Genomic DNA, 14,392 nt, shown 5'->3' on the forward strand with positions numbered 1-14,392 from the left:
TAGCAGATTTGTATATTTGTTTTCTGTTTCACCACAGATCCTTTACGTATTCTATTGACAGACGATGTCACAAGGATCAGAAAAAAAATACATTATTTGTAATTATAATCAGAATTACAAACGCTGAGGCTCAGTTACAGTCATATTATAAGTAAATGTAGATTGTAGGTACGTAGTTCATGAATACGAAAAGGCCCTGGCATTTCTTAATGAATTGGTCCAAGTACGTTTTTAATATTAAAGCAATGTTGAACTAATATTTAAAATAAAATTATATTAATATAATATTATTTTGATTATAAGAAGCAAAAATGCTTCTAAAAGCCAGAATTAGTTAAGTTTGTTAAATTGTTAATGCACCATGATATCTTTGTAAAACCTGTTTCGATAAAAGGTTAAATCCAAATAAATTACACATAACATACAACATTAAGATAATATAAAAATATATTTTTTTCATTTATATATCTTCCTGTGAGCCTAATTATTTTAAGTAAAAATAAACTTTACGATTCGTAAAAGGGCTGTCGACATATTTTCATTCGTATATAAGATGTACCATAAACATTTACTCTCCGATATTAAACTCGATTAGAATTCACATTTTACAACTTATGTTAATAATATAAAAAATCAGGGCCGAATCTTGAAGCAGTGAAATAAAATATTCAAATAAATATTGCAGTCACTTAATATGTAACTTTTAGATTACGATTAATAGGTACTTATAAATCAAGTTAAAATTACTTGATATAAAATCCTTTACATAAAACAAGCATTATTGCAAAATAACGTAACTACATCAAAACTTTCCTTTCAATGCGAGAACATATTATTGAATATCAAAATAATCTGATTTGGTAAAAAAACTCAATAAAATTATGAAGCTATATTGTGTTACTAAAACGTCGTTACTTTAGTTCTTATAAAGATTTTCATTCCTAATGTTTTAGTTTTTTATAGCCTTACGATATTTTTATAGGAACAAATTGACAAAAATTCTTAAAAGTGCCAAAATCAAACCAGTTTATAACTGTGTGTGAAAACCTCACATAAAGTAGAGCCAACCGGAGTCTTTAGGACCACTTACATATTGTTGTATTGTAATATAAAATCTAGGCTTATAGCCTTGGCATAAAGAATATAACAAATATTGTATAAAAATAAATCATCACATAAGTTATTTATTAATAATAGAATAAATAACATTTTATCTTATACTAAAGGATGTTTATTAGCTTGGGTTAAAGGCTGACACATCTCTTCTCATACATCATTGTCATCATGGTCATATTTGCAATTTATTGCATTAATCATTACACAAATCAGTTCTAATCAAAACATGATATATGTATTATGGTTGATAAACTTAAAAATATCCCACGATAATTGTAAATAAGAAATATTTAATTCTCATGCACATAAGTATTTACTATTAATAGTGCCTACTCATACATTATTTAAATAACAGATATACTGAAGTTCTTAGTAGATTTTGAAACAATGTAATATGATCTAATGGAATCAAGTGAAACGTGCTGTTTCCTTAATTAATTAATGGCTGATTGGAGCGAATTTAAATTTTTTTCCTGTTGTGGCAACTAAGCAAGTGCAGTTCTGACGTCGAAACGCAGCATTAGATCACAGGTATAAGATAACGATTTTGCATCAGAGCGTGCCGTGTGCAATACAAACCGAATGTCTAAGCCTGGTCATTAGCAATAGTTTAGTTAACACCGCCTTTATCGGCACGGGCGCGGACACGTCTTTTGTTTACGCTAATGACTGGGCGCAGACTCCCGCGCAGAACGGTCAAGTCCGTCACTTAATTATGGTCACAAAATTTTTGATATAAATGACAATATGTTTTTCTAAATTATTTAATTATCAGTTGTACCTGCTACTAAATACAACTCTGTTTCTTTCGCAACCTGTTTTACTTCCTTACCGTTATACTTATTAAGTTGTATACGGAGTCTTACTACTTCACTGTCTTTAGAAAGGTGGAAATTCATATTAAAATATCATACGTGTTACCACTTATTGTAACTAATATATAAAATAATTACTAAATACTTCCAAATCAATTAGTAATAAAATCTAATCGAAATCCGTTTACTTATGTTTCCAGCTTATTAAAGAAAATAAACTCACAAAGAGATCATTTTTATAACTACATATTATGTTTATCATTATTTCCCATATCTTTTCATTGCAGTTTCAATCATAAACAAACTTGTATAATTATATCGACCTCACTAAACTTTTTTTTTTTAGCCGGTTAACTTTAAAAGCGGGTTATGGTAAGGAAAATCTTAATAAATCCATATTTTAATAAAATATTTTGTATCTGTGTCGAGGATTACGTTTCAAATATAGTAAAAATTAATTGGCTGCCCACTTCAAATGCAATACTAGACAGTATTAATATCATGAGGGTTCCGTACGAGCTTTCGTAGTACAATTTAAATATTACAGTACAATATTTTAGTATTTAGTATTGTATTTTATAGTACAATATTTTTCAAAAAACTTTTGTCCATAAATATATCATACTGCAAATAATATTCGTTTCATTAATCTTTATGTGTTAGGTCGTAAAATACACGGCCACAATTTGACTAGATCTTCAGAATCTCCGTTTAATATGTAATATAATTCACTTTTAAAAAATGACGCCAAGTTACTCTACGATAGCATTACAAAGCTTTTGCTTCTAACATCAATACTAGAAGTGCGTCATTCTAAGTTTTTTTACGATATAGGGGGATACGAGCAGCCGGCCTACCTGATGGAAAATAGTTACCGTCACCCAAGGATATCTGCAACAAGGTGTTGCGGATGCGCTGCTGGTTTTCTTAAACTGGTAGGAAAGATGGAAAGATGCTGATGGTGCAACAACCATCCTGTTAAAGAACATTGTCCTTGCTCTGAACTGAGAGATGAGTTTTGTGTTTCATTGGCACGGGGCACGGAGGAGACCCCGATCTGATCAGTAGTTGCAGGGTCTATTTGGACACCGTGACAATGAAACAGGTTCAACGCCTCAAAACAGATTTAGGCTGACGCAGGACAGGAGGAGGAGGACGAGGAGGTCATTGCACACATCAACAGCCCGGAAGAGGAAAGAATCGGACAAAGGAAAGCGCAACCGACTCTCTCATTCATCGGACGAAATGCAGCTATTAAAGACTACTTCACACGTGAGAGTGTATTACTTCCCCGGTCGGGGCTGTCAATGTTTGAGCTGTAGTTACTTGACCACAGCTAGTCTCTACCACTTTAATAAATAAATAATTAAAATAACAATTTTAAAATTCAGTTTGATAATTGTTTACTAGGCGTTAAGAGTAAACGAAAGCAAACGAGAAAAAAAGAAGTTGGAAAAAAGAACATTCCCTATATTTTTTATCAAATTTTTAAATTGAATTCAAACATTTTTTCCAGAAGATGAGTTTAAACAGTGTTTTGAAATTGTCACTATTCATAAAATATTTATGAAAGCTTTGCCTTGTACGGCGTCCTGGGCGGAGTTCACTTAAAAATGACAAAAAGTAAGTGTGCATTATTGAGATCTTTAATGAAATGAAACACATTCATGTATGTTTACTTCTATAGAAATAAAAAACATACCTACTTATTGTCTTTCGGTGTTCAATAATTTATAATATTCCACGGAACCATTGACTTATACGAACGCCTTCCTCTTATCCGGTTGTTACTATAACTTTATTCCCAGGGGTGCGAAAAACTTGAAAACATATCTAGTTTTTGAAAATCAAATAGAATAAACTATTAACTATGTCAATACATGATTTTATTTGTCTTTAACGAGAATAAAATAAGTAAAATAATAACAAATATCCCTACATATAATCAATTTTGTTTATTTACTAAAATATTTCTTTTAGGTCACGGTATAATATACTATTAAATATATTAAAATATTGCCAACATGTTTTTTATATCTTTAATTAACTGATCAATAATCTATACATTTTAATGCAAGGTATCTGTATGCGACATGATAATCCAATTAGGTACGTATATTGATGAATGTTAAAGTAGATACACACTAATGAGATTGTATTCATCCTATTGTTATTGAAGTGGCACTAAATACATTAGGGTAACACGATTTGATATGTAGATGATAATGTGCCTTTACATTTTTGATGTATCTTTTACTATATCAATAAGATAATATCTTATATCATATAGTGTATTTAAGGTATTGATTATTTTATTCTGTCAAAAAAAATATGTTTTTGTGAGTGCAGTTTCAACGGGACTTATTCGAAAATAAATGATAATTATTGCTTAAAGTAATGATTAAAATTTTGTAAATTATCAAAACACATGCATAATTGAAAAACAGTGTGAATGTTTGGCTTGACGGACAAAATTTTTTACTGGGATATTTTAAAGCTTTTAGTTAAATGATCATAATTTATCTTTACGTATAAATATGGTGTAACCTAACTCATATTATTGAAATTTGTTAAAAACATCCAGAGAGGAAACCTTCTTATGAAAAATCAGAATAAAACTACAAGAAGAACAAAAAATCTAAGAAAACACTTAAAAAGACTTGTCAAATCAAAAAAGAAACTAAAAAACCAAAACTAGTTAAAATATTACCGTCAATGTAAAAAGCGGAAAATTGTAATATGAGACAATGCGTGGAGTGCGGTCAGTCATACCACCAGGACCATGTTGGTTAAAGTTGATTGTTTTATTACCAGCACTATCAAGAATTTACAAGTCTGTTTTTTTTTTGTCGAACATAACATGTGTTGTGATGGATCCCTATCTACTTATCTTGTTAAAGTAATTCTTATATTATTATTTTTTTCAAGAAATAAACATCTATCTTTTATTATTTTAATATACGACTTGAAGTCTAATTAGCTTTGGCTGGTTTAAATATTTAAAATAATACCATAGAAAGTCTTGATAGACCTATAGGACCTTAAAAAACAAGAAAAATAATGTACATATTTTTTTCAAAAATTTTTGCCTGCGACTTAGTCCGCGTGATCTTGAGAATAGTGCTCACTCAGAAATGTATAAAGCGTGATAAAACAATGGAAGTTATGGTAACTAAACGGCAGCAACATTTATAGTCAGCGTCACGTGACTTTCTACATAATACAACAGGTCCCGTAATACTAACATTGGAAATAAATTATACAAAGTTATTCTGATGTCCAGGCTTTTTTACTGTAAAGTTTCATTGCGACTCGTTAAGTTGTTTCTGCGTGGCTGAGCAACAAACATCTATTCATCCTCACAAACTTTCGCATTTATAGTGTCAGTTGGAATATACAAAACTAATGTCTCACTTTTACCTGAACATGTACCCGCATACCCAAAAAGCAATTACCTGCTTATCATTGATCGTTTTTTTTATGTTTATGTTCTTATCCTGAACGACAACTGTTTCTAGATTTTTAGCTAAATTCCGAATATTTAATATGGAGAGTACTTGATTTTATGTGTGTTTAAGTTTACAGAGGCATCTTATTTAAGACGTATGCCTAACAGTAAAAGCTATAGTGTTATTCATAAACATACATAGTATTAATGTTTTCGTATTCGTTCAGAATAGATTTAAACAGGAATATTTGAAGAAAAATACTAAATATTTTACGTGTTTGCAAGGTGTGATATGATTTTAATGAAAGGTAAAATAAAAAACCGTTTTGAGACAATACTTTATTGTAAATATAACAATTTGTTGTTTGACAAATTTATCTTTAAACCCTTTTGCCTAATTGGTCACTCCATTCACAAACAATATATAAATTATAAATTTCATGGCAACACTTAACATAAAAAAAAACATTGTTTTTTTGGCCACGTATTTTTAAGTCTGGCAAGAAGAAAGTTACCATTTATTTAGATGAAATTTAAAAAAACAAAGTACAAATCCCAACATCAAAGTTCTTCAATTCAATGACCTAATTAAATTCCAATTTCTTTTTTAAATATACCTTAGTATTTGTCTACATTTCACGCACACGACAGTACTTAAATAAAAATTATCACACTTGAAAATGCTCTAAAATTAAACAAAACGTTTTTAATAAACGAATAAAAATAAAATAGTATTAGCATAAAAGATTAATACTGCATTGTTGATTTTTTCATTAACTGCATTTTTTTCTGAATCAAAATATTTCAAAAAAGTATATATTTTAATAATAGTGAAGTAATAAAAGTAAAACACGCTCATCAGGCTTAAGTACTTAACACTACTTAAATCTTAAAAATGTGCTAGAAGAATAATTGTTAAGTGCCATTTACTCTTAAAAGTATTTTTTCTACAAAATATATATGGCATTATGAGATTTTTTTCCTCTAGATATGTATGGAAAAATTGAAAATGACTTCTTTAATGAAGAATTAATTTGTTATAAGACTACGATTTTAATTATCATCTATTTTCATTTATCTAATCTTTAAAGTTTAAATGAATAAATAAAGGTCTATTCTGAGACGGATGTTTTTTTTTTTTATCAACACAAAAGTATGATTATGAAAAATGATACGTTATGAAATGGACAGATATTGATAGTAGAAATAGTTTTACGTCGAAAGACATTCACTAAACTAAGTCAGCTAGTTACCATTATTTGAATAAACAAATTTCTGATTATTTAATAATTAATTCTAGAAATTTTTTTTTTTTTGCCTAAGTCTGACCAAGAAATGTTGTTTCAGACACTATTCGAAGCGGTTAGTCAATATCAAAAAAAAATATCATCATGATAAAAAAAATTACACTCAATATTTTTTGGTTGGCATTTCGGTTACACTATTTAGTGACAATTAGTACAAAAAATTGTTTCCAGGTTTAATTATTTAACTTAAAAATATTACCTGATAACTGATCTTCATAAGATAAATATCAATTCAGTTTTCCAGATATAACTTAAATCTATGACGTAGTCTCAGACTATATAAGCATGTTAGTCTTCCAAAAACACACTGTGCAAGTTATACTAAGAATTTTATAAAGACCGATTTTGTGCAACTTAAAAACGCTACAAAATATATGAAAATCGTGCCTTAAGACTTTTTATAATTTTAATGACTCTCAAAGAGTATTTATACTTATTACAAAATGCCCATTAAAATACTACAGTACTAAAATATAAGTAAATACATATACATATACAACTATAGAAACGGTTCGTTTGGAAAAAAGCTCCGAATAAAAAGAACCGTTATACGTAAACGTTACATTTTCAAAAGGAACGTAAAAATTCATGACTATTTTTGTTTATTGATACTGATAGTAATCAATAAAGATTAAAATTGAACTCCCTGCGCAACATAAGTTCTTGTAATTTTTTTTTTTTTTGATATACGTTGAAAAACAAACATTATCACAAACTAAAATATCACATTTTGTTAAGAAGAAAATGAGATCAGTGAAATAAGTATGAATAGGTATACGACGATCATTTTAAAATTATCCAACGAAAACAGATCACATCTATAAAAAATAATTTCCAAAATATTTTTTTTTTTTTTGGTAATTTTCGCTCATCCATAATTTGGTATTAATATAAAATAGATTCTTCTACCTATATTTAGGCTTCTTCTTCAACTAAAGATGTTTGGGATAAAGAGATTTGTTGTGTTCTTGGCAACGGTCTGATTAAGTATACCTTAATACAGGGAGCCAGTAAATATATTAATACAGCAGCGGCTACAATGGATATAACGCAGAGCGTCCATTGGGCAGCTTTAATGGAGACCGCAACATCGGGGACCGGTTCTGTCAACTCGCATAGCGATATTAAGGACGATGAAATATTATACGGGCCTGTTACACGTGCATTTGGACCACAGTTTGATGGTTTCCAACCGATCCAACCAGCTGATCTATTGAAGAGTACCTGGAATAATAATGGATACGACACGTGAAATTTGGTACATATGAAAAATAAAATCGTTTTCTGGAAAATGGACAATTTAATTAATTTAAAATTATGGATGGCTTAGATCTGGCGCAACTAATTGTAATTCAATATAATGTACATTTCATTAAAGATGATTAAATCATATTTCATATTAATGTACATTTAATTCAATTAAGTTATGTTGTACCACATATTTTTACCCTTATCCAACCATCATAAATAATGATGATATGCATTATTATTAAACATTAAACAATGACTAGAATTATAAGTAAAAATATCACAGAAAAATGAAAAATGTATACTGTCAGAAAACTTCTTATTGATTTTTTTTTTGTAATATATTGACAATTTATTTAAATGTTATTGAATATTACAATGTTATAAATATTTGTATTAGTAAAATATTTTTTCCATTGTTAAACTAAAACGATACTTTAAGGTTGGAATAAAATTGGAACTATATTTTCATTTGCCAAAATTACTTTTTTCTTAACGAATCATAAGATATAAAGAGTCTGAAAAAAAATATATAAATCTCAATGTGAACATCGAACACATACGAGTAATATTTACTTTTATACCTACAATGTGACAAATGAACAAACGGCCTGAATGGTGGTAAATGGGAATCAATATCCATGGACAGCTACAACATAAGGAGAAACGTGATGTTTTGCCGGTTTATTTTGAACATTCTGCTGTAGAAAGACCCTATCAGGAAAATACTGAGAAGTGTTCATAATGTCGGAACCTGCATGTCCATGAAAAGAAGGACCGTGAGGTCCATACTGTGCTGTAATTAAAAGTGTTTAGAAGATGTGGTTGACATTCATTTCTACGTCGTAGACTGATATTAAATGCGTGAAGATGGCACCATGACAAAGAATACCTATAAACATTCCCCTTTATACAGTTGATAGAACGTAGAGTGAACGTACAATCTTATGGAGGTCTGTAATGGACGGGTCTGTACTTTCTGTTACCCAACTTGGGATAAGGTAGACATTGGCAAGTTTCAATGCAAACAAAACTTGATCAGAAGAATCAGAAACCCATAAGAGGTACGTCAAAATCGAAGTTAATTAGGGCCGCTGAACGTTTAGGGAGAAAGCATAGGAAGGACTGCGTTCTGCATAAAACACACATCACTCATTATGACCCTGAACCTTATGATTTTTGAGTGTTTTCAATGCGTATTATGCTTAATCTGAACTGAGTGCCAAAGTATGGGTTTCAATGGGGTAAGTGAGTTCCTTTGATTCCATCTGTAGTTGCAAGCTGCTTTCTATACGGTTTTCATCTTGCAACGCAAACAATTGCCGGTTTTTTTTTTCGTTGGAACAACCTCACAACGGAAATCCCAAGCGGAACACCGTTTCATCGGGTATCACTGTAACCCACGCCTACAGGTACAGGATAGAAGATCATTACTCACACTCATCGGACAAAACACAACGCAAAATGACACTTCATGTCGACCTTCTATCAGGAGTATTACTCCGGTCCAAATAATTGCGCAATAAAGAAATCAGAAACTTTCATCAATGTTGGGATAACTAACTAAATAAAATTATTTTTTAAGGAGCAATGAAATATTACATATCTTGTTTGGACCTTTTCGTATGGCTAAGTCAAACAATTTCACATATTTCTTAAGTACATTTATACCTCTAGTCCTTCCATTGCGGTGTATCCAAGGACCGTCTCTTGTCCGCCAGCCTCTAGCCCCAGCTTGTAACAGAACTCGGACACGCGACCCGACATGCTGTTGTTGCGAGCCGTCATCACCCGCATAAAGTTCTGATATAACACAATAATAAATTAAAACTATAATCGTATCGGAAGTAATTCATAAAATTCTTGACTTTTCATTCAACTAAAATTTTTGTAGATATTTACTTACAAATTTGATATAAATAAGCTTGAAGATTATGTGAACAAATCATAAATGTTTGTATTTTAAAATATTTGGGACAATTATACAATAAAAAAAAAAACTTTTGTATAAAAACTGTCTATAAAAAGAAAACCTTTTACTATATAGTAGGAAAAGTCAGATAAATTCACTGTTAGAGCCTTGGTACCCATATTTTTTTAAATTAAAAATACTATAATTTCAAGTTTAATTAGTTTGTTCACGTTTTAATACGTTTTTCTTTAAAATTAAGCTTATGGATGAAATTATATATTGAAATAAAATATTCTAAAGTTCAAAACTATTTAATGACTCATATGACAATCGTTATGACATTGGAAGTACAACTTTTTTTGAAGCCGTAACTTTCTTTTAATCGCGAATACCTCACCTACATACAAATCTGTATTGTGACATGCTTTATTCTTTTATATACATTCCTCTGAATGTATCGCCCTAAGATATATTGTTAGAAGAATAAAAATAAGTAAAATTTGACTTTGACTTTGATTTGACTTTAACTCCACGACTTTAAGTGACATAATTGGCCTATTATATTGACGTTTATACTGACTGACGTTTATACTGACTCACGTTTATACTGACTCACGTTTATACTGACTGACGTTTATACTGACGTTTGACGCTAGCTATAGTCTATATAATCAAATGAGTAAGGAAATTTGAACTGGTATAGAATTTAAAGTTCTATTTTAAATAAGTATATTTATTAGCGAGTAAAAATTAAAAAAAAAATCTATTTACAATAAATATTGACTTTGGGCCAAAATTATGAAAATAAATTCTGAGCAGCAGCAAAAAAAATTTTATTTGAAATTAAAAATACAAATATTAAAAAAATTACCTGTGGCGGTATTTCCAATGTAAAATATTCATTATCTGAATCAGTGCTGAGAAGGTCAATGGCAATTGAAGGTAAAGACCATTCCTGAGGTTCCGGCCAACAGGTAGCCTGAAATATCAATCATTTAATTAAATAAAAATATTCAATGAATTTTAATATTTTTTAAAGTATACATATAAAAATGCAACTTTAGTTTGAAGAAAAACACAACACTATAGCATACCTCGCCATGGTACCAAAATTCATCCCAAATCAACATATTTGCTGTTTGTGCAGCATTTCTTAGTACATTTACAACCTGAAATAAAATAATGTAATATTAAGTTAATACAATAATATTACGTTAAATGTCTTAGTGCCTTAGATTATAATAAACATTACAACTTCCTACCTTGGTAAATATCTCATCGGGCAGTCTTATACTGGTTGTTCCAGAATCCAAAATACTTTTATCTTTATTTAATTTCATACACATATCCTTGTCAATAGTATTGTTGTCTTTTAATGTATCATTGGATTTGTCAAAAGACGAGTTGGGTAACTTTGTAAAAGCTCTCACTGAGAGCACACCTATTTCATACCATCTCTTACGCAAAATTGGAGTTCGATAAATAACTTCATTTGATCTTGAACTATCAGCTGAAACAACCAAATAAATATTATGTTTGATGTATGTGAACTTAATGACATAAATTAATTTCTAAGAGATATTACCTATCATTTCAAACTTTCCATAATGTGTGGCGTTGTTAGGACTCTCAACCCCACATAACTTGAACTGAAAAGACATAGGCCTATTCAAGGATCTCTCAACAGAATCCAACCAGGAACCAACAATGACACCATCACTTCGGGCTCCTACTGATAAATATGCAAGCCCTAGTAATCCCTGAAACATAGAACAGATCAATGATTATAATATAATAAAATCTTATTGTAGATATTATTTAATTATTAAATAAATTTTAGTTTAATTTAATTTTATTATAATTATTATGTATCAATTACCTGCCATCCCGAGCCGTTCATAAAGAATTTGTGACTCTTACTTATTAATGCGATATCACACCTAACTTCTGGTATCAACGGTAGTGAAGGGAAGGTTACAAAATCAGATACTAAATGGCCAACCCATGTCCCCTGATAATATTTTGACTCGATCTACAATATAAAAATGTTTATAAGAAATGTGAAGTCATAAAATCTTATGTTTAATATTTTGCCACATCAAATATCAATTTTACACTGATCTCAATTCAGTTCATCGCTTTTTTTATGTGTCCCATAACTTCAATGAAGATTAGAAACAAGTATTCTATTCAAGAATTAACATAGCACTTAAACACACAGTACTTTTGAAAAACAATTAAGAGCCAAGGGTAGTAACATGCTGATGTAACTAAGTCCACAAGGATAAAAAGCTTTGACTTTTTGATAAAACCACATCAAAATAGATAAGACACAAATATTGCTTATAACAATGTAAATATTCTAAATATGTATAAATTGGGATTAAGATGCTATCTTTGTTTTTCCTATGAATAAGATCTTAGAACCATATCTGCTTTTATTAAACTACAAGGACCGATATTTTTACTTTCTACCACTATCGAAATTCTGTTACAATGCACTCTTCAACAATCAAAAACCTTATTCTATGTAAATTGTTGTGTTAAAATTTTGATATTACCTTTGTGATACTATTGTATATTGTTGTTGAGTTACCAGGATAAAAATATTTATTATTATCTTTTCTTGGATATGCTGCAATAGCCAAAGTTGTGCTTCCTGTATCAATTATTACATTAAGCTGTAACATAAAAATTGATTTAAATTACAATAAAATGTAATTTAAGCATTTTCTTGACATAACTGTTAAACAAAATGAGAAGAATCCTATTGGTTTCTTCTGGAAGTAAATGATACGATTTATAAAAGAATCAAGAAGCCGGTCACTTGTATGTTTAGTTTTCTTGATAAGTAATAACAAAGTGTTAAACAGGTACAATGCTTTCCATCAATGCATTCTATTAAATAATTTAATGAAATACCTTTTGTTTCGGATGTCCGATATCAATTTCAAACGCATAAGCTTGTCCAGCATCTCCGTACAAGTTATATTCTTCACATGAAGTCACGGACACGATGAGGAGTACAAAAAAATAACTTAAACTTGTTTTTTGCATTTTTGCTTCAATTTATGCCCAGAATTGGATGTATTAGTTATTGTATATTTTTCTAAATGAAGATATTCTAATTTAGTGTACACATATTGAAGAAATTGATTATTTGATCAAGGAAGACCTAGTATCCCTTTTTTACTGATTTTGAGTGGCTTCTGTCTGCTTACTTTGGAGTTGGGTGAACCCATTGACATTAAGCTACCGTTAAGTATTTGACTTTTGACACTGACATAACATCACATGACGTTATTGATTACTCTATACATATACTTTAACATCGGGATAAAAAATTAACACTATTTTTTATAATATATATAAGAAAAATCTATGTAGCCGTTTTTAAATTGAAGTCTTGGAATATAAAATGACAGAAAAAAAAATATTTATGGCACCAATGTAGTGTTTAAAGCCATGAGGTAGACTGTTTGAATTATATTGAATCGATGTACTTAACAATTGCCACAATTTTTTTATCATTAGACAGGTAGTATCAAAATTAAAATTTAGAATATTGCTATGAAGCTGGAAAACACCATCTGCTTAATCGAATAAAACTCAGGCATAAAAACTACCCACAGCTGCGGATTTAAAAAAATACAATTATTTGAATCTAGGGTTTCATATCATCATTCCCATCAATCATCATCAACCTAATCTGTTTTATAAGTAAGCCTATAATGATTTTAAGACCACTGAGAACACTGATATTCTAAGATCGCTGACTAAAAAGTTAATGTATGGAGTAGGTGGTTTACCCACTCCTAGAACTATTTAAATTCCTTGAACCCCATCGACTATCACTCCTCTAGTTAAGGGTTTTTATTTAAATATATATATTTTTAAAAATTACTCCAGTCATCAGTCATTATACTCAAATCTCATTTTAAAGAGATGAGATAACATGTAACATTATTGAAAAAAATTAGGACCTCCATAGCTGCCTTTGATGAGGGGAAAAAATAATGCTTTGCTGGGACAGAGTTAATATAAGATTTAGTATGCCTATACCACATCCAGTTGGGGTTCCTACTGCCTGTCACTTCTAATTATTCACAGATTTGCCATATAATAAAACTAAAAATAAAGTGTATAGGATATAAACATCAGATAACGTTTAGATTTTTGCTGTTGATCTCCGAAGACGAATCACAATACGAAACACCGCATTAACTGTAAAGGATACGATAATACCGTCCTTGGTATAAAATTAAGGTCAGTGCCATTACCCAACCAGGAATAGATTTTTATTTTAAAATATCTGAGTTCTTTAGCTATTAATAATGAAATAAGATTGATATAAGAATTAAGATATAGTTAGAACCTCAAATATCACTTCTTCAGCTATTTCTATTTTAAATATATAATTGTTTAAAATACATTTGGAATAATTTATAACAAAGTTTAATTCAGCAACAAAATATTTTAGGGTTAACATAAACTATGTAAAATCTTGTGTTTAAAAAAATAGAAATAGAAAATGTCGCCACCATAC

General features: G+C 29.7%; 1 protein-coding gene across 1 annotated transcript; it reads right to left on the bottom strand.

Annotated features, from left to right (window-relative positions):
• Nucleotides 1–5,703: 5,703 nt before the first annotated feature.
• Nucleotides 5,704–13,102, bottom strand: LOC116769798 (beta-secretase 1-like). Its single transcript, XM_061522622.1, has 9 exons — nucleotides 12,769–13,102; nucleotides 12,408–12,527; nucleotides 11,726–11,878; nucleotides 11,432–11,606; nucleotides 11,109–11,356; nucleotides 10,941–11,015; nucleotides 10,718–10,825; nucleotides 9,606–9,737; nucleotides 5,704–7,910 (listed from the first exon to the last, which is right to left on the bottom strand). The coding sequence occupies exons 1-9, from the start codon at nucleotides 12,901–12,903 to the stop codon at nucleotides 7,602–7,604; spliced, it is 1,455 nt and encodes a 484-aa protein (XP_061378606.1). The 5' UTR covers nucleotides 12,904–13,102; the 3' UTR covers nucleotides 5,704–7,601.
• Between the last annotated feature and the right edge of the window lie 1,290 nt (nucleotides 13,103–14,392).

The sequence above is a fragment of the Danaus plexippus genome, chromosome 14, assembly GCF_018135715.1.
Source record: "Danaus plexippus chromosome 14, MEX_DaPlex, whole genome shotgun sequence".
In the NCBI taxonomy this organism is placed as follows: domain Eukaryota; kingdom Metazoa; phylum Arthropoda; class Insecta; order Lepidoptera; family Nymphalidae; genus Danaus; species Danaus plexippus.

Excerpts from the sequence above, each read along its gene's own strand:
- LOC116769798 (XM_061522622.1), bottom strand. The coding sequence starts at position 12,903 with ATGCAAAAAACAAGTTTAAGTTATTTTTTTGTACTCCTCATCGTGTCC. Across the intron at positions 11,879-12,407 it reads TATACAATAGTATCACAAAG|ATCGAGTCAAAATATTATCA; the intron begins GTAATATCAAAA and ends TTTATATTGTAG. Across the intron at positions 11,016-11,108 it reads CCGATGAGATATTTACCAAG|GTTGTAAATGTACTAAGAAA; the intron begins GTAGGAAGTTGT and ends ATTTTATTTCAG.